Source organism: Carlito syrichta, unplaced genomic scaffold (assembly GCF_000164805.1).
Source record: "Carlito syrichta isolate Samal-C Ts95f unplaced genomic scaffold, Tarsius_syrichta-2.0.1 Scaffold47086, whole genome shotgun sequence".
In the NCBI taxonomy this organism is placed as follows: Eukaryota; Metazoa; Chordata; class Mammalia; order Primates; family Tarsiidae; genus Carlito; species Carlito syrichta.
This window is the reverse complement of record NW_006991182.1, coordinates 127748-146330: the sequence shown is the minus strand read 5'-3', so window position 1 is coordinate 146330 and position 18583 is coordinate 127748. Positions and strand designations below refer to the sequence as shown.

The following is an 18583-nucleotide window of genomic DNA, read 5'->3' as shown; positions in this document are numbered from 1 at the left end:
CAGATTAATTGGCAGATTAATTAGTCTGATACTAAAGCAAATTCTAATACCAACAACAGGGAAATGGAAGTTAAAAAGAAATTACGCAACAAGTAGCTCACCTTTGCATTACAGTTCTCAGGACTAGAATGACATGAACTCTGTTGCTGAAATGATGGAGATGGGGAGGGGGAAGGGGATGGTTGTCTCCGTTCCTCTTTTTTTCGTTCATATATTCGAACTCGGGCACAAGTCATCATACTTTCAAAGTACAAATAGACTGGATCTTTGTCTTCTTCCCGAATCTGTAAATTTCATACAATAAAATATTCCATACAATGGGGAAAAAGTCTCCTAGACTCCAAAGGAAAAAGACTGTTTAATCTTTGTTTCTAGTACAACAGTTGAAATTTTAAAATGTAAACCTTAAAATCAAATAGTACAAGTACAGTTCAAATGTGCTGAATCTTAGGACAGTCAAAAAGGTCCACTTCTCTATCAGGGAAATTTCAGATCACACCAGAGCAGTGCATCTCAAATTATCTGTGGTAAAGTATGCACTTGCTATCAGTCCACCACAGAATGGTGTGTTTTATTGTATTTACTTTAAAATACAATAAAACAAATTACTAGAAAAACTAAAGACATATCAAATGAAAGACCAAGCTTTTTAGTATTACATTTAATAGATTCACTCTAATCAACTTGGTATAGAAGTCTCTAAATATGTACTTTTATTTTCTATGCAGCTGAATTTGAACTGTGCCAGTCCACTCATGAATTTGAACTGAATTTGAACATGAATTTGAACTGTGCCAGTCCACTCATGTGTGAATTTTCTTCCACTGCTGCCACGAAGACAGCAAGGTCAACTCCTCCTCCTTAGCCAATTCAACATGAAGACAAGGATGAAGACCACAGGATGATCCACTTCACATCATTAATAGTAAATACATTTTCTCTTCCTTAAAATTTTGTCAAAGATATTTTCATTTCTCTAGTTTAGTTTATTAAAAGAATACAGTATATAATACATACAACATACAAAACATATATAACTACATCATCAGCAAGACTTTCAGTTAGCAGCAGATTATTAACAGTTAAGTTTTGGGAGTCAAATTATATGCAGACTTTCAAATGCACAGGGTATCAGTGCCCCAAACCCTGTGTTTTTCATGGTTAATGTACTTATTTCATCACAGATCAGTAACAAACATTTTAAAACTAACATGCTACAGAGAACACACTGAGTAGCACTGTAGTAGAGATTTTCCTTCAATTTAATAAGCTGAGAAGGCTGAAATGGATTTGATAACCATAACTGATTAAGCTATTAACAAAAGAATAAGCTTTTACTTATATTTACCAATCGTCACATAATATCAACTGTTATTTTGAATCTTAAACTTTACTGTTATTATTATATAAGTAAAATTTTGCTTTTAAAAGTTTTTTCTTAATGTTTTTCTACTAATAATATATACTACATATCTCAATTACTTAACAGTCTACACTACAGGAATAATTGTATCCTTAAAAGACTTTTTTTTTGCAAGTCATGTAAAAAAGCCCATCTTTCTATGATATTCTTGAAGAAAGATTCAGTTATCTTTAACAATTACTACTACTCACCTCTACTTTAATGACATTTTAAGTGCTAGCAACTAAACTGATTAAATCAGAAAAGAAGATGTCTTACAGACATATTGAAAGCAAAGCAATTCAGAGTACCAACCAAAAATGTAGTTGAAACGTATCATCTTTAATAATGACTTTGATAATTTGCAATAAAGGATGAAACTCCAGGCTTACCACAGGATTGGGTTTCGGAGTATATGCCCGTGCAGATTTAATTCCAGTAAACAGTTTGCCCTTCACAGTGGTAGATAAAACTTCTGGTTGAGGCAACAATAATGGTTTCATAGGCTCAATGACAGAAGGCGTTGGGATATAAACAGGCTCCGGATCTACTTCACCTTCTACTTTTACCCATAATGGGTAATGTTGAACAGGCTGCTCAGGCTCTGTTTCACATATAGCTTAACAAAAAAAAAAAAAGTAAAATTTTAAGGTGCTTTTGGCAAAAAAGTTCAACACTGAGGCATTACCAAAACAAAATATGCACCCTCACAAAAGGCAGTAACTCATTATAACAATCAAATGGACATCCCCTAAAAATCATTTAGTTGTCTTCTACTGACCAAATATTTGTTGGCCACCTACTATTAAGATACTGTTTCAAGCAATAGAATGCACACAGCTATGAATAAAACAAAGTTGTTACTTTCAGAGTTTAAAACCTAGTATGGGAAAACAAACAAATATATAATACCAATTAAAGGTAAGCTATGTAGAAAAATACAGCAGTGCAAAGGATGAAGAGTTTAAAAAGGGATGCTAATATATGAGAGGATGCCCCCCAAAACCGAAATTTATTTATAAAAAATTGTGTATTTATTCTTACAAGTTTGAACTTTAATCACTTTCAAAATTCTCTCTGATGCAATACATTCATCAAGAACTTTCCAGGCTCAAAGAACTAGTCGATGTTTATGCCTTTTAGTTCTTCTACCATATTTTGTTATATCTCTTCCACATCAGCAAAACATCTTCCTTTGAGGACTTTTTTCATTGGGGAAACAAAAAAAAAAAGTTGATGGGGCGAGATTGAGTGAATAGGGATGGTGGGGCACAAGGGTCATGCCGTTTTTGGTCAAAAACTGCTGAACACTCAATATGGTATGGGCAGGTATGCTTGTAAATGAACCATGGTGAAATGGGCGAAACATGTTGAAAGAATCTCCAAAATAAAATTTACTGAAGTAAAGTGCAGTCTCTCACAGCAATGCTAGCTGGTACACTGATGTCGATGGCTTTATAGAATACTCACCTAGCAGGGGAAGGCTGTACTACAAGCGACCCTCCCTCCAAAAAAATCAGTCCAGTTTTTTCAAGTCCCCTTGTATTTTGCACAGTCAGAGAAGACCTTACTGAAAAGACAGTCACTTTTAACCATACTTTGTTTCCTTTTTTTTTTTTTTTGAGTTGGAGTCTCACTCTGTTACCCAGACTGGAGTGCAGTGGCCGCTCCCGGCCACTGCAGCCTCGATCTGCTGGGCTCTGGTGATCCTTCCGAACTACAGGCGCGTGCTACGATGCCCAGCTAATTTTTGATTTATTGTAGAGATGAGGTCTCGCCAAGTTGCCCAGGCGGGTCTCGAACCCGCGGGCTCAGGCAATCCTCTCACCTCAGCCTCCCAAAGCGCTGGGATTACAGGCTGAGCCACCAAGCCCGGCCATGCTTTGTTTCCTAAATGACAAATATTTACTGAACCTTACTGTTCAAAAGTTGTAAGCCCTGTTCGAAGCACCTGTACCAAGCACTAAGTATGTTTTAACATCAACAGTAGTTGATATAGATAGTATTGTTCCCATTTTATGGTAGCTGAGTTCCAGAGGAATCCAACAAGAGGCAGAATCAAACCCAGTCAATCTGGCGCCAGAGAGCAAGCTGTCACTATTGTATTCTAATGACAAACTGTAATCAAAAGAAAACCTAAACTTAGTATAAGAGCAAAAATATTTATATCAAGTCAATGAAACCCAACTGAGGTAAAACCATACTACCAACAGTTTCTACACACCATTCCACAATGTATACATACATCAAAATATCCTGACATATACCATATATACAATTCTTATTTGTCAATAAAATAATCTTTAAAAATTCTACACAAAGAAAAATATACATTCATTACTTAACCAAATTAAGTGGTAGATCTATGTTAACAGGCTCCTGGTTTTCTTTTTATTTACTTATTTTTACGAGTTGAGGTCTTGCTCAGTCACCCAAGCTGGAGTACAGTAGTGCAATCATGACTCACCGCAGCCTCCAATTCCTGAGCTCAAACCATCCTCCTACCTCAGCCTCCCAAGTAGTTAGGACTACAAGTGCATGACGCCATGCCTAATTAAGTTTATTTTATTTCATTTTTATGCTTCTACAGACAGGGTCTTGCTATGTTGCCCAGGCTGTTCTTGAACTCCTGGACTCAAGCAATCCTCCCACCTTAGTCTAGCCCTACCAAGTGGTTGGGGTTACAGGTGTGAATCACTACACCCAGTACTCCTGATTTGATTCTTTAAGTAAACTGCCCATTCCCATAAAAAAGACAGCTACAGAGAAGCAACTGTATTTTTACATTTTATATGTACTACATTTTTTTAATCCAGTCTAGCATCGATGGGCAGCATGGTTGGTTCCATGATTTTGCTATTGTGAATAGAACTGCAACAAACATACATGTGCAAGTACCTCCGGGTACATTCCCAATAGGGGAATTGTTGGGCCATATGGAAGGTCAGTATCTTTCAGAAATCACCACACTGTCTTCCAAAAAGGTTGCACTAGTTTGTATTCCCATCAGCAGTGTAGAAGCATTCCTTTTTCTCCGTATCCTCGCCAGCATCTGTTGTTGTTTGTTTTATTAATGATGGCCATTCTTACTGGGGTTGAGTGGTATCTCAATGTGGTTTTGATTTGCATTTCTCTCATGAGTGAGGCTAAGCACTTTTTCACGTGTCTGTTGGCTGCCCAAATATCTTCTCTTGAGAAGTGTCTATTCATGTCTTTTGCCCACATTTGAACGGGACTGTTTGTTTTTTCCTTTCAGTGCATTTGGGTTCCTTGTAGATCCTAGATGTTAGGCCTTCGTCAGATATACAGTTGGCAAATATTTTTTCCCATTCTATGGGCTGTCTCCCTGCTCTCTTGACAGTTTCTTTTGCTTTGCAAAAGCTCATCAGTCTGATGAGGTCCCATTTGTGTCTAACTTATTTCTTATGGTATGTGCACTAATGGTTCTGATCAGGAATTGGTTGCCAGTTCTAATTTCCGTAAGGGTGTCTCCTTTGTTTTCTAAGATTCTTATAATTTGAGATTTTACGTTTAGGACTTTGATTCATTTAGAGTTAATTTTTGAGTATGGTGATAGGTAGGGGTCCTCTTTCAGTCTTCTGCATGTGATCAGCCAGTTTTCCCAGCAGCATTTACTGAATAGGTTCTCCTCTCCCTAGTGGTTGTTGTTGGAGGTTTTGTCAAAGATGAGTTGGTTGAGAAATTGAGGCTTTGCTTCCAGAATCTCTATCCTGTTCCGTTGATCTATATGCCTGCTCTTATACTAATACCAGGCTGTTTTGATTACTGTAGCCTTATAGTAAAGTTTGAAGTCTGGAAGTGTGATATCCCCTGCCTTCTTTCTTTTGCTAAGGATTGTTTTGGCTATTCGTGGTCGTTTATGTTTCGTATTTTTACATTTTAATGATCAGTCCTCAAAGAGAACATGTAACTGATTCTAAGTCAAAAATCCAAAACCTTTTACTTGAAGTCACATAAAATGTGAATGAGTGGCATTCACACTTAATTCAATTAACCTTCCATGCCAAAGGAAAATCCAAGCTGTTACCTAATTTTCATAAGCATATTTGCTTTGAAGATCAAGACTCCACTGGTTTAAAAAAAAAAAAATTGTCTGAGGTGCTCCTAAGGTGAACCTCAGAGCAGAACCAAAAAATGTCGAACAAAGGCTTAAAGACTAAAAACGTTTACAACTTAAAACATCACAGGACTTTAGTTACTTGCGGCATTTAAAATTTACAATAAATATGTATCTTATCTTTTTAACCACATACTTGTTTCATCAAACTGACAGTGACCTCTTAGAGAGATGAATTTCCTTGTGTCTATATCCTACCTCCTCTCACTCCTAGCAGTGTCCACAGTAGTTACACCATAAGTGAACAGCTTTACACTTAGAAGATCCACCCAACTGCTATGCATGCTATGCTAACACAGAACACTGGCACACTATATTAATCATCTTCTCATTTTTGTAGGCACTTTAAATCTTATTATAATACCTGTAAAGAAAAGTGTATAAACAACTCATGTATAGCTTAACAAGTATATATTCTCTAAACACCACACAAGTCAAGAAATAGAACAATGCTCTCAATTCCAGGACCCTTTCAAGTAAGCCTGTTCTCATTCATAATCCCTCCAATTCCCACAAAAGACAGGCTTAAATAGCTGTCCCTTTGTCGTCCTTCTTTTTTAACACCAGAATAAACAGCCCTAAACATCACAGCTTAATTCTGCCTGTTTTTAAAATGTATATAAATGTGCCAGGCACGGTGGCTCACTCCTACAATCCCAGCACTTTCGGAGGCTGAGGTAAGAAAAGTGCCTGAGCCCACAGGTTCGATATCAGCCTGGGCAATTTGGTGAGACTTCATCTCTACAATAAATCAAAAAATTAGTTAGGCGTTGTGGCACGTGCCTGTATTTCCAGCTACTTGGAAGGCTGAGGCAGAAGGATCCCCTGAGCCCATCAGGTCGAGGCTGCAGTGGCTCTGAGTGTGCCACTGCACTCCAGCCTGGGTGACAGAGTGAGACTCCAAATAAAAAATAAAATAAAATAAAATGTATATAAATGGAATCAAAGACATTCTTTTACCTGAGTTTTTTTTCACTCAACATTGCATCTGTAAAATTCATCTATGCTGTCACACACAGTTATACTTCATTTATTTTCACTGTGGTACATTATCCTACTGAATATTCATATTATTTATTCTACTGTGATTAGATATTTGGGTTTTAGATATTTGGGGTTTTTTTTTTTTCAGGTTTTAGCAGCTGAGAATCATGATGTCATAAATATTCTTTTTTTTTTTTGAGTTGGAGTCTCACTCTGTCACCCAGACTGGAGTGCAGTGGCCGCTCCCGGCCACCGCAGCCTTGACCTGCTGGGCTCCGGCGATCCTTCCGCCTCAGCCTTCCAAGTAGCTGGAACCACAGGCGCGCGCTACCACACCCGGCTAATTTTCGATTTATTGTAGAGATGAGGTCTTGCCAAGTTGCCCAGGCGGGTCACAGACCCACTGACTCAGGCAATCCACTCACCTTGGCCTCCCAAAGTGCTGGGATTACAGGCTGAGCCACCGAGCCCGGCCATAAATATTCTTATATAAGGCAGTACTGCTGGTTACTGTGGAGTCAAAATGCTGTATCAAGGGCACGTGGAACTTCAACTGTAGTAGATATGGCCAAACTATTTTCCAAAGTGGTTATACCAATTTACTTCCCCATTAGCAGTATGTAAGATTTCCTATTGTTCACTATCAATAACTGGTTATTATTAGACAATTTTAATAATAACCATTCTGATAGGCATCTAGTTGAATCTTACCGTAGATTTAGTTTGCATTTCCCCAATTACAAATGAGACGTTTAATATTTCCCTTTATGAAGTACTCCTAAAAGTCTTGCTGATTTTTTCCTACAGAACTGTTTATTATCAATTTGTAGACATCTTTACTCTAGATATAGGTCCTCAGTTTAAGGTATCTGCTCTGATTGCTGACATTAGCATTCAATTAATATCTTAATTATCTGAATTTATTATTTTTAAGTTATCAAATGCACTGCTTTTTTTCTTTAGAAACTGATGTTTTCTTGTCAAGTTTGACATTTTTTCCTAATGAGATCCTGTATTATTCTATATTACCTCCTGAAAGTTATACTGTTTAGTTATTTGCAATTAAGTTTATGATCTAGCTAGAAATTATTTCTATATATGGTGTAAAGAATGAATAAAGTTTCACTTTTTCTACTAGGGATGTTCAACAATCCCACCACTAACCTTTCCTTATTCCTTTGCCACTTTAGTCAAACCAAGTGTCCATATGCATTTCAATCTATAGCTTCTCTATTCTGTTCTACTGGTCTATTTAATAACCCGACATACAATAGAGCAAATCCTCCCACCCTGCCATTGATCAGGACTGCCCTAGTTACTTCTAGAGCCTTTGCAATTCCATATAAACTTTAAATTCCTCTTTTCATGTTTCACATAAAAAGCTGTTAAGATTTTTATTAGGAACACAATAAAAGAACAGATGAAATTAAGAAGGAGCATTTTTCCAATATTCAGGTTTGTTTGCTGAGTTTTTTTGTTTTTTGTTTTTGAGTTGTAGTCTCACTCTTGTCGCCCAAGCTAGAGTGCAGTAGCATGCTCACAGTCACCGTAGCCTTGACCTGCTGGGCTTAGGCAATCCTTCCACCTCAGCCTTCCAGGTAGCTGGAACTACAGATGCATGCCACCATTCCCAGCTAGTTTTTTGTGATTTTTTATTGTAGACACGAGGTCTCACCAAGTTACCCAGGCTAGTCTTGAAGCCCCGGGTTCAGGCAATCCTATCGCCTTGGCCTCCCAAAGTGCTGGGATTATAGGCTGAGCCACAATGCCTGGCCTGCTGAGTTATTTTTTAATCAAAAATGTTAAATTTGTGTCAACTTAACAGCATTTATTAATATCACAAAGTTCTCTCCCTTAATCTATTAACATGGCAAATTACATTAGCATTCATATCTAAATCAAACTTTTATCCCTGATCACACGTGTGTACTTTCATTGGATTTTATACATATTGACACTTACTAATTACAACATATAACAACATATAATGTTCACTGTAATTTAGAACATTAAGAAATTTTAAAAGTCATCCCAAACCTCAACATCCAGAGATAATCATTATAAAATTTTGATGTTATGTTACATATGAAGGGGACTGCAAAAAATCTGAAATTATCTTTTGGATGGTGAGACCCTTACAGTATACTCAGAGTTTGTTCCTCTGGATCAAATGGTCAACCAAAGTTATTATCTGGAAGTTTTGAGAAGGTTCCATCAAAATTTGCAGAAGGAAAACCCCAAGTTGTGGCAAATAGGTGACTGGTTCTTCTACCATGTCAATGCACCTGCCCACACCATGCTGAATGTTCAGCAGTTTTGGACCAAAAAATGACATGACCTGAGTGACTTTTTTTGTTTCCCTGGATATGAAATGTGCTGATGTGGAAGAGGTGAAACAAAAAAAGGCAGAAGCACAAAAAGATGTCAAAACTGATGAGTTCAAAAACTGTTTTGAGCAGTAGAAAAAGTGTCACAATAGGTGAATACCTGTTGGAGAATATCTAGAAGGCAACTGGAGTTTAAACATGTAAGAATAAATACATAATTCTTTATAAATAAAATTCAGGGGTTTTTTGGGTACTCACCACCCTTATTTACATACAAATATATCCTAATAAAATTTAGAACATATAGTACATATTTTATAACTAGCTAGTTACTATGTTATAAAGTTTCTCTGTGGTTAAATATTCTTCATCATTACTGACTACATTGCACTCCTTGTAAAAAATACATAAAAATTTAACCCAGACTGTACAATGAATCCCCCCCTTTTTAACTATTAAACAGTATCTAATAAATAGTCCTATAATTTTTTTCTTTTACGGTTTTATTGAGTTATAATTGACATACCATACTATATATACAATTGATGAGATTTGACACACATGTATCCCTGTGAAACCATCACTATAATTAAGATAGGTAACCATCACCTCCATGATTCCTTGTACCCCTTGGTAATCCATTCATCCCTCTGTCTCCATCCACTCAACCACTGGACTATGCTTTAGTTTGCATTTAATTTTTTTTACATAAATGAAAAATGTTAACTTTTATGGACAGGAGAGTCTGGTTGCTTTTACTCAGCTAATTAGTCTGAAACTGATCAATGCTGCTGAATGTATCAATATTTTGCTTCATTTTATTATTGCCCCAATTTTTTTCATCCATGCAACTGTTGGTAGATATCTGAGATATTGTAATAAAGCTGCTATGAACACCCATGTACAAGTCTTCACAGTGATATATGCTTTCATTTCTCTTGAATAATTACACAGAAATGAAATGACTAGGTTGTATAGCAGGTATGTTTTGAACATTTTAAGACACTAACAAACTTTCCAAAGTGACTGCACCATTCTACATTTCCATCAACTGTGTGAGAGTTCCAAATGTATTTTCACCATCATTTGGTATGGTCAGTCTTTTCAATTTGAGCCACTTAGTGGTATACAGCAGTATCTCACTGAGGTTTTAATAAGAATTTTTCTGGTCAGGCTCGGTGGCTCAGTCTGTAATCCCAGCACTTTGGGAGGCTGAGGCAAGTGGAATGAGTGAACCCGTGGGTTCAAGACTAGCCTAGGTAACTTGGTGAGACCTCATCTCTACAATAAAATAAAACGAAAAATTAGCCAGGCGCAGTAGCATGCACTTTTAGTTCCGGCTACTTGGAAGGCTGAGGCAGAAGGGTCGCTAGAGCCCAGCAGGTCATTGCTGGGGTGTGGCTGTGAGCATGCCACTCTCCAGCCTGAGTGACGGAGTGAGACTGTAACCAAAAAAAAAAAAAAAGTATTTTCCTAAACTTGCTCCATCTCTCAATTTCTGTCAGCTACAACATTACATTTCACATTTTATATTACTGATTTATTTTCTACAGTTAGATTTAGGCTTTCAGTACACTGTATATAAAATTTTAACTCTAAAAATTTACTTACAAAATTATGAAATCTTGCAGAATCAATTAATGTAAATGACTTTTTGGAAGAGAAAATGTAATTCTATATCACAAAATTTGTTCCAATTTTCCAGGGCAAATTGGTTCTCTTTACTTATATGCTAATTGTACAAATTTTTTACTATTTATAAGTTGTATCATAACTTTCCTGTACAAATTTTTTACTTCCTAGTGTTAATTACTTATTTTCTTATTGATGGAGATTACATGTGCCTTTACATAATCATAAAGATCATCCAGATCTTTTTTTGTTTTGTTTTTTGAGTCAGAGTCTCGCTCTGTTGCCCAGGCTGGAGTGGAATGACACAATCACACTTCACTGTAGCCTGCAACTTCTGGGTTCAAGCAATCCTCCTGCTAAGTTAGCCTTCCAAGTAGCTAGGACTGTAAGTGCATGCCACCACACCTGGCTAATTTTTTTTTTTGATAGAGATTAGATCTTGCTATGTTGCCCAGGTTGGTCTCAAACTCCTGGGCTCAAGCAATCCTCCCACCTCCCACCTCCGCCTACCAAAGTGCTAGGAGATTACAGGCATGAGCCACTGCACCCATACCATCCAGATTATTTATTTATTTATTTATTTTTTTGAGTCGGAGTCTCCCTCTGTCGACCAGGCTGGAGTGCAGTGGCACACTCATGGCCATCACAGACTCAACCTGCTAGGCTCAGGTGATCCTTCCGCCTTAGTCTTCCAAGTAGCTAGAACTACAGGCATGCACTATCACACCTGGCTAATTTACTGTTTTATTGTAGAGACGAGGTCCCATCAAGTTGCCCAGGCTGGTCTCAAACACCTGAGCTCAGGCAATCCTCTGGTCTTGGCCTCTCAAAGTGTTGGGATTACAGGCTTTAGCCACCGGGCCCGACCCATGCAGATTCTTAATCATGTTTACTTCCTAAAATAAATCTAACACCTTGAAGATATTCTTATCAGCATCCTCTGATTTTCTATTTTAAATTAAGACACTGCTTTCTAGTCTTGCTATGTAGCTGCCATTCTAAGATTTTCCCTTTCTCTCTCAGGCTAGGTCCACTTTTTAATAGATGACATTTTCTGCATCTTGAATACCTTTCTCATTTTTCTGGAGCACAGTCTCAAGAAATTTACCAAGAGGTTTTAGGAGATCGACTTTCTGTACTGCATATTTAAATATACTATATCTTTATTTTATGCACATAACTTATATTAGGTTGACTAACCCCCATCTCACCTAGATTTTAGAAATGACAACTCAAACATTCAGTATTACTGATGATCTCTGACATCAAAATGATTCTATATCCTTCCTATACAAACAGGAAGATTCAGGACATCTTCTTGTAACCTTAGTGTTTTGAAATGTTGACAGGATATCTAGGCATCCTCTTAAAATTACTGTCTGGTGTTCAATGGGAACTTTTAATCTGAAATTTTGTCCTTCATACTGAGATATTTTCTTCCACCATATCTTTATTTTTTCCCTTTTATTTTCTGTTATTTCTTCAGCACCTCAAAAATCATTTGTAACTTATTTTTTTCTCATTTTTCATCTACCTTTTTGCAAAACATACTAAGAGATTTCAACTTTTTCCAGATTTTTTAATTTATTTTTGTTTTTGGTCTCTGCAACATTTTTTCCTCCTAGAATGGTTTCCTATTTCTACTCCTTTTACATGATAGTAGTTAACTAAAATATCATCCCTCCTTTCTTCTTTGTCTCTTAACAGTACAAGAAAGCTGATGGCTCCTGGAGTGGGAATAGCAGGCTAAGTTTTCATAATGAACATACTACCAGTGAGAAAACCAAAAAATACTTTGATAATTGACTTACAGAGTTTAATTCTGGTCAAGGGTACGACAAAGAGTGAAGACAATAATCAAAAAGCAATGAAGTCTAACAGACACACAGTATTCCTACTTAGGTGGGATGTTGTAACTTATTTCTGTTGCTTTGAAATGAAAATGTGTTGCTTTAAGTATAAGATGGGAGCAAATTCAGTAAGGAGAGAAGGGTAGAAATAAATAAATAATTCTATATTATGTTTCAATTAAAATCCTTAAGACCTTATTTATACAAAGATCATTTAGGTATATAAAGATAATCGCACTTAAACACTGAAGTATTCATTAATATAGTTTGGCACTGGTCACAAAACAGTAGAGATAAGAAAGAGATCCAAGCAATAATACATTTTTAACTTACAACAGACAACATTTTAAACCAGTAGGAAAAGCATATGTTTCTCAGAAAGTGAAGGTACAACTGACTAGCCATTTGGGGGAGAAATAATTCCCTACTGAAAATCTCACATCAATAAATTTCAGATATATTAACAATTTAAGCCAAGCTCAGTGGTTCAGCCTGTAATCCCGTGCTTTGGGAGGCTGAGGTGAGTGGACTGCCTGACCCCGCGGGATCGAGACCCGCCTGGGCAACCTGGCAAGACCTCAGCTCTACAATAAATCAAAAAATTAGCCGGGTGTGGTAGCGTGCACCTGTAGTTACAGTTACTTGGAAGGCTGAGGTGGAAGGATCACTGGAGTTCAGCAGGTCGAGGCTGCGGTGGCTGGGAGCGACCACTGCACTCCAGTCTGGGCGACAGAGTGAGACTCCAACTCAAAAAAAAAAATTTAATTTTTTTGTTTGTTTTTGACTCGGAGTCTCATTCTTGCTGCCCAGGCTGTAGTGCAGTGGCATGCTCATGGCCACCGAAGCCTCAACCTTGTGGGCTTAGGCAATCCTTCTGCCTCAGCCTTCCAAGTAGATGGAACTACAGATGCATGCCACCACACCTGACTAGTTTTGTAATTTATTGTAGAGACGAGTCCTCACCAAGTTGCTCAGGCTGGTCTCAAACCCCTGGGCTCAATCTTCTCACCTCGGCTTCCCAAAGTGCTGGGATTACAGGCTGAGCCACTGTGCCCAGCCAACAATTTAATTTTTTTAAGGCCATAAAAGTACTAGGAAAAAGCCGGGCTCGGTGGCTCAGCCTATAATCCCGTGCCTTTGGGAAGCTGAGGTGAGTGGATTGCCTGAGCCCACGGGTTCAAGTCCCGCCTGGGCACCGAGACCTCATCTTTACAATAAATTAAAAAATCAGCCGGGCGTGATAGCGCATCCCTATAATTCCAGTTACTCGGAAGGCTGAGGTAGAAGGATCGCCGGAGCCCAGCAGGCGAGGCTGCGGTGGCCGGGAGCGGCCACTGCACTCCAGTCTGAGCGACTGAGTGAGACTCCAACTCAAAAAATAAAAAATAAAAAAAGTACTAGGAAAAAAGTCTAATTAAATATTTTTATAATCTTAAGGACTGATGATAAAGAGTTTTTAAGTAAGACTTTAAAGACAGAAATCAGAAAATGAAGACTTCCAGATTTAACTACCTCTGCTTTTTCTTTTTTGGGGGGGCAAATGGGAAACCTTGAACAAAATTAAATGTAAATTAAAAATTCCTAACCTAGAAAAAATAAACTTCCTGCAAACTGTAGAAAAGCTTATATTAAATAAACCTATCACTGAAGAAATACAAACTTAAAACAATGTTATCAATTTCTGCCTATCAGTATGACATTGTTTTAAAAAGTTGTAAAATATCTCTATTAAGAGAATAGAAAACTGGCACTATCCAACTATTTGCATCCACCTCAGTGACTCAGCCTGTAATCCCAGCACTTTGGGAGGCCGAGGTTAAGAGAACTGCCTAAGCCCATGGGTTCAAGACCAGCCCAGGCAACTTGAGACCTTGTCTCTACAATAAAATAAAATAAAAAATTAGCCATGTGTCGTAGCGTGCACCTGTAGTTCCAGCTACTTGGAAGACTGAGGCGGAAAGACCGCTGGACCAGCAGGTCAACGCTGGGGTGGCCCTGAGCACGCCACTGCAATCCAGTGTGGGCGACAGAGTGAGATTCCAATTAAAAAAAAAAAAAATTGGCCAGGCACGGTGGCTCAAGCCTGTAATCCCAGCACTTTGAGAGGCTGAGGTGAGAAGATTGCCTAAGCCCAGGGATTCAAGACCAGCCTGGGTAACTTGGTGAGACCTCGAATCTATAATATGTCAATATGTACAACATGCCCTTCCTCCTGTGCAACAGAGTGAGACTCTGACTCAAAAAAGAAAAAAAAAATCAATGAAATAATATATAACTTGGGTCTACATTCACGTCATATTTTATTCAAAAGAAAAAATAAGATTTTCGGGTGCGGTGGCTCAAGCCTGTAATCCCAGCATTTTGGGAGGCCGAGGCAAGGGGAATGTCTGAGTCCATGAGTTCAGGAACAGCCTGGGCAACTTGGCAAGAGCTCATCTCTATAATAAATCAAAAAATTTATTGTACCACAGCCTGTGGTAGCACGTGCCTGTAGTTCCAGCTACTTGCAAGGCTGAGGCAGAAGGATCACCTGAGCCCAATGGGTCAACGCTAGGATGGCCGTGAACATGCCACTGCACTGTTGCCTGGGCGACAGAGTAAGACTCCAACTCAAAAAAAAAAAAGAAAGAAAAAAAAGAGAGAGAAAGAAAAAATAAGATTTTCTAAAGAGTACATGATACTCAGCTCTGTCACGCCCCTATTTTATGCCCAAATCTCCAATCATGACCAAAGGGTCTTATTGCAAACTTCTAGAAAATCTGATAGATTATACGGGTCATCTGTATTCTTTCCAAGGAACATAAGTCTATGTGTAAGGGTGGGGAGGAGAATACAGAAAATGAATGAAACTCAAAAGTTCAAAGACATTCTGGAAGTCCAAGTAAAAGTATTCTCAGAGAAAAAGAATCAATTTTAAAAAGGTGTTATGTGCATGTGCGTGTGCATATGAAATATGCCAGTCAAAAAGAACATGTGAGAATAATAAGAATTCTCAAAATTCTTAGTAAATCATTGATCAGGATTAAAGTAGGTAATAATATTTTTAAATAACCATGTTTTTCCAAAAAATGATATAGCACTGGTTTATAACTCTCAATTAATACTCACTGTATTCCAGCTTCTTTCTCTTCCTTTTCTCTTTCAAGTGTTCTTCTTCCTCCCTGACACCTTCTTCTTCTTCCCTTGCCTCCTCGCCCAGAGTATCATAAAATATTGGATCTCGATGAGCAGCCTTCTTCTGAAAATGCTTAGCTCTGGATCCCCCTTTAACAAGTACAACTTTTCTTTTCAAGCAAGTACAACCAAACATGCAGTCTGGTCGGCGGCAGTGAGCGGGTTGGCGCTTCTCCAAAGCTAAACTGGAACATACACAACCCAGTCGACAGAAGTCATTGTTGCATGGAGGGGCTCGTTTCCTTATGATTGTGTGGATGGGTTTGGTTTTGAGAGATGCCTAAAGTTAAAGTAGAAAATTGTAATTATATAAATCATCTGCTACACCACCAATTTACAGTCATATATTGGTCTTTCTTCTCTGAGTCTGAGTACTAACAGCTCCAGACTATGAAGACGCAAAGGACAGAACATGAATATAACCAGGGCTATGAGTCATCTGCCATTCTAATACATAACACAGACAAGCAGGTGAATAAATATTCTCATTAATTATAAACAAAATCATCAAGGATGGATTTATTCTCAATATAAATCACACATAATATTCTAAGGCAGGGGTTGACAAACATAAGATCTACAGGCCAGATCCAGCCTGTTTCATAACGTTTCATTGAAATACAACCAGGCTAATTCATGCACATACTGTCCGTGGCACTAAAACAGCAGAGCTGAGTAACTTTAACAAAATGTGTGTAACACCTAAAATATTTACTATCCTGCCCTTTACAGAAAAGTTTGTAGGCACCTGCTTTAGCATAATTAATATAAAAGAAACAGGATAATACAGGAAGAAAAGTCTTTATGAATAATATAATAAAACAATTTGCATTTAGTTCCAACATCCAATGATCTTCAGATCCAAGAATTCAGTCACAGAATTTAAAAATGGAAGGTGGCCGGGGGCACTGGCTCACGCCTATAATCCCAACACTCTGGGAGGACGTGGTGAGAGGACTGCCTAAGCCCACGGGTTTGAGACCAGCCTGGGCAACCTGGTGAGATCTCATCTCTACAATAAACTAAAAAATTAACTGGGTGTGGTGGCACATGCCTGTAGTTCCAGCAACTTGGAAGGCTGAGGGGAAGGATCACCTGAACCCAGCATGTTGAGGCTGCAGTGGCCGTGAGCGTGCTACTGCACTCCAGCCTGGGTGACAGGGACTCCAACTCATTAAAAAAAAAAAAAAAAAAAAAAAGGTAAGGTATAAAAAAAATTCAGCCAGGCATAGTGGTTCATGCCTGTAATCCCGGCATTTTGGGAGGCAGAGGCGAGAGAACTGCCTAATCCCACGTGTTAGAGACCACTCTGGGTAACTTGGCGAGACCTCGTCTCTACAGTAAATCAAAAAATTAGCCAGGCATGGTAGGCACCTGTAGTTTCAGCTACTTAGAAGGCTGAGGCGGAAAGACTGCCTGAACCCAGCAGGTCAAGGCTGTAGTGGCCCTGAGCGTGCCACTGCACTCCAGCCTAGGCAACAGAGTGATACTCTGACTCAAAAAAAAAAAAAGCAGTCTTAGAGGGCCTGAAATATCAGGCTGCTTTTACACAGGAGACTTTATTAAAAAGTGTGATTGTACTGTTTCCCTCTGCTGGCAGGAGGGATCTACACTTGGGTGTCTAGTTGGTAAAGCAGAACCAAAGGGGAAGACATCTCCTGAGTTGTCACAAAAGTAACTAAATGCTTAAAAATTAACTGGTCATCCTGCCAAAAAGGCCTGTTTCCATTTCCCTTCACTAATCTCATCCTTTCTAACCAAGCAGTAATATGATTGCAGAAAACAGCAGATACTTACTTGGGCTGTAAGGAGAGTTGTTAAGGACACATCTGCTCGCTCTTCTGTAATATAGGTTCTTGGTTTTCCTTCCCAAAGTGCACAGTCTTCCAGGTCCATTAGCTTCACCTGAGATTTAGACAAGCCTGGAGGGCGAGTTCCCTGTTGCTGTTGCTGTTGCTGTTGCTGATGGTGTGCCTGCCGCAAACTAATCTGCTTTGGAAATACATTTTCATCTAAAGTTGGCACAACAAAGTTATTCACCTGATTTTCTGAGATGGTGCTTGAAGAATTCTTGGTAACCTTTTCTCCTAGAACCATGTGAGAGTGTCTCTGCTTTGGTGAAACAGGGTATGGTAAAATGGATTTGTAAGATGATTTAGTTCGGCCACTAAAAGTTGCCTGTTTGTTTTGAGACTTTGCCTTTCGAGAGGCAGGGAATACAGAATGAGACTTCAAAGAGTAAGAGGTAGAAGGGGAAATGGTAGATTGCTTCTTTAGTACACTGTCAAGTGTTCTCACATAGCTGGTACTCTTGGTGGGAAGCTGGTATACCACAGGAGATGTGGGAGCATTAGAAGAGAAACCCATGCTTGTTTCCATCAGCTTGCCTTCGTTCTCCAAGTATTCATCTAGCTTGTCGCTACAGAAAGCAGAACGATTTTTCAGTGAACTTTCTGAATTTCCACCTGGAAATAAAAAAAACAAAGGATACTTAAGGAAATCTAGGGCAGATCTTTAGATTTCCAGAAAACATACTTTAAAAGGCCAGGTGGTAGCTTGTTGAGCTACAAGTTGCTAAATCTTCTAAACTATTCCTTCTCAGAAAGAAAAAAATATATACAAAAACCAAGTGAAGAGACTGAATCTCAGATACTAATTACATTAAAATCCACTCTCTAAAATTGTCTTACCATAAATTTTTAAATTACATTATTACTGACACTAATTTTTGCAAAATGCTAACAACAGTAATCAACCTAAGAATCTTCAAGCTTTAACAACTTTTGAAAACTACAGAAACCAGAGATAAGCAAAAAAAACCTAACAGTGTAAAAAAAAAAAAAAAATTATGTCAAAGCAGACCTCAATAAAATCCCAAAATATTATTTAAGAGACTAGGGTACTTGAAGTCTGATACAAAACACTAGAAGAAGGTAAGCCACAAAAAGATAAAATATAGTTTTTAAAAAACAGAAAAATTAAGTTCAGTCATACATTACATTGTTTTTTATGTTTGTTTATTTTTGAGTTGGAGTCTCACTCTGTCACCCAGACTGGAGTGCAGTGGCTGCTCCCG

At 38.2% G+C, this 18583-nt stretch overlaps 1 protein-coding gene across 2 annotated transcripts in view; it reads right to left on the bottom strand.

Annotated features, from left to right (window-relative positions):
* The window catches only part of MGA (MGA, MAX dimerization protein), a 107329-nt gene that overhangs the window by 35904 nt on the left and 52842 nt on the right, over positions 1–18583 (bottom strand). For both annotated transcript variants that reach the window (XM_008048432.2, XM_008048426.2), the window contains exons 8-11: positions 17305–17972; positions 15442–15787; positions 1795–2021; positions 102–284 (exon numbers count right to left, since the gene is read on the bottom strand). In XM_008048432.2, the coding sequence (XP_008046623.1) occupies positions 102–284; positions 1795–2021; positions 15442–15787; positions 17305–17972 (1424 nt within the window). The remainder of the gene's footprint in view (positions 1–101; positions 285–1794; positions 2022–15441; positions 15788–17304; positions 17973–18583) is intronic.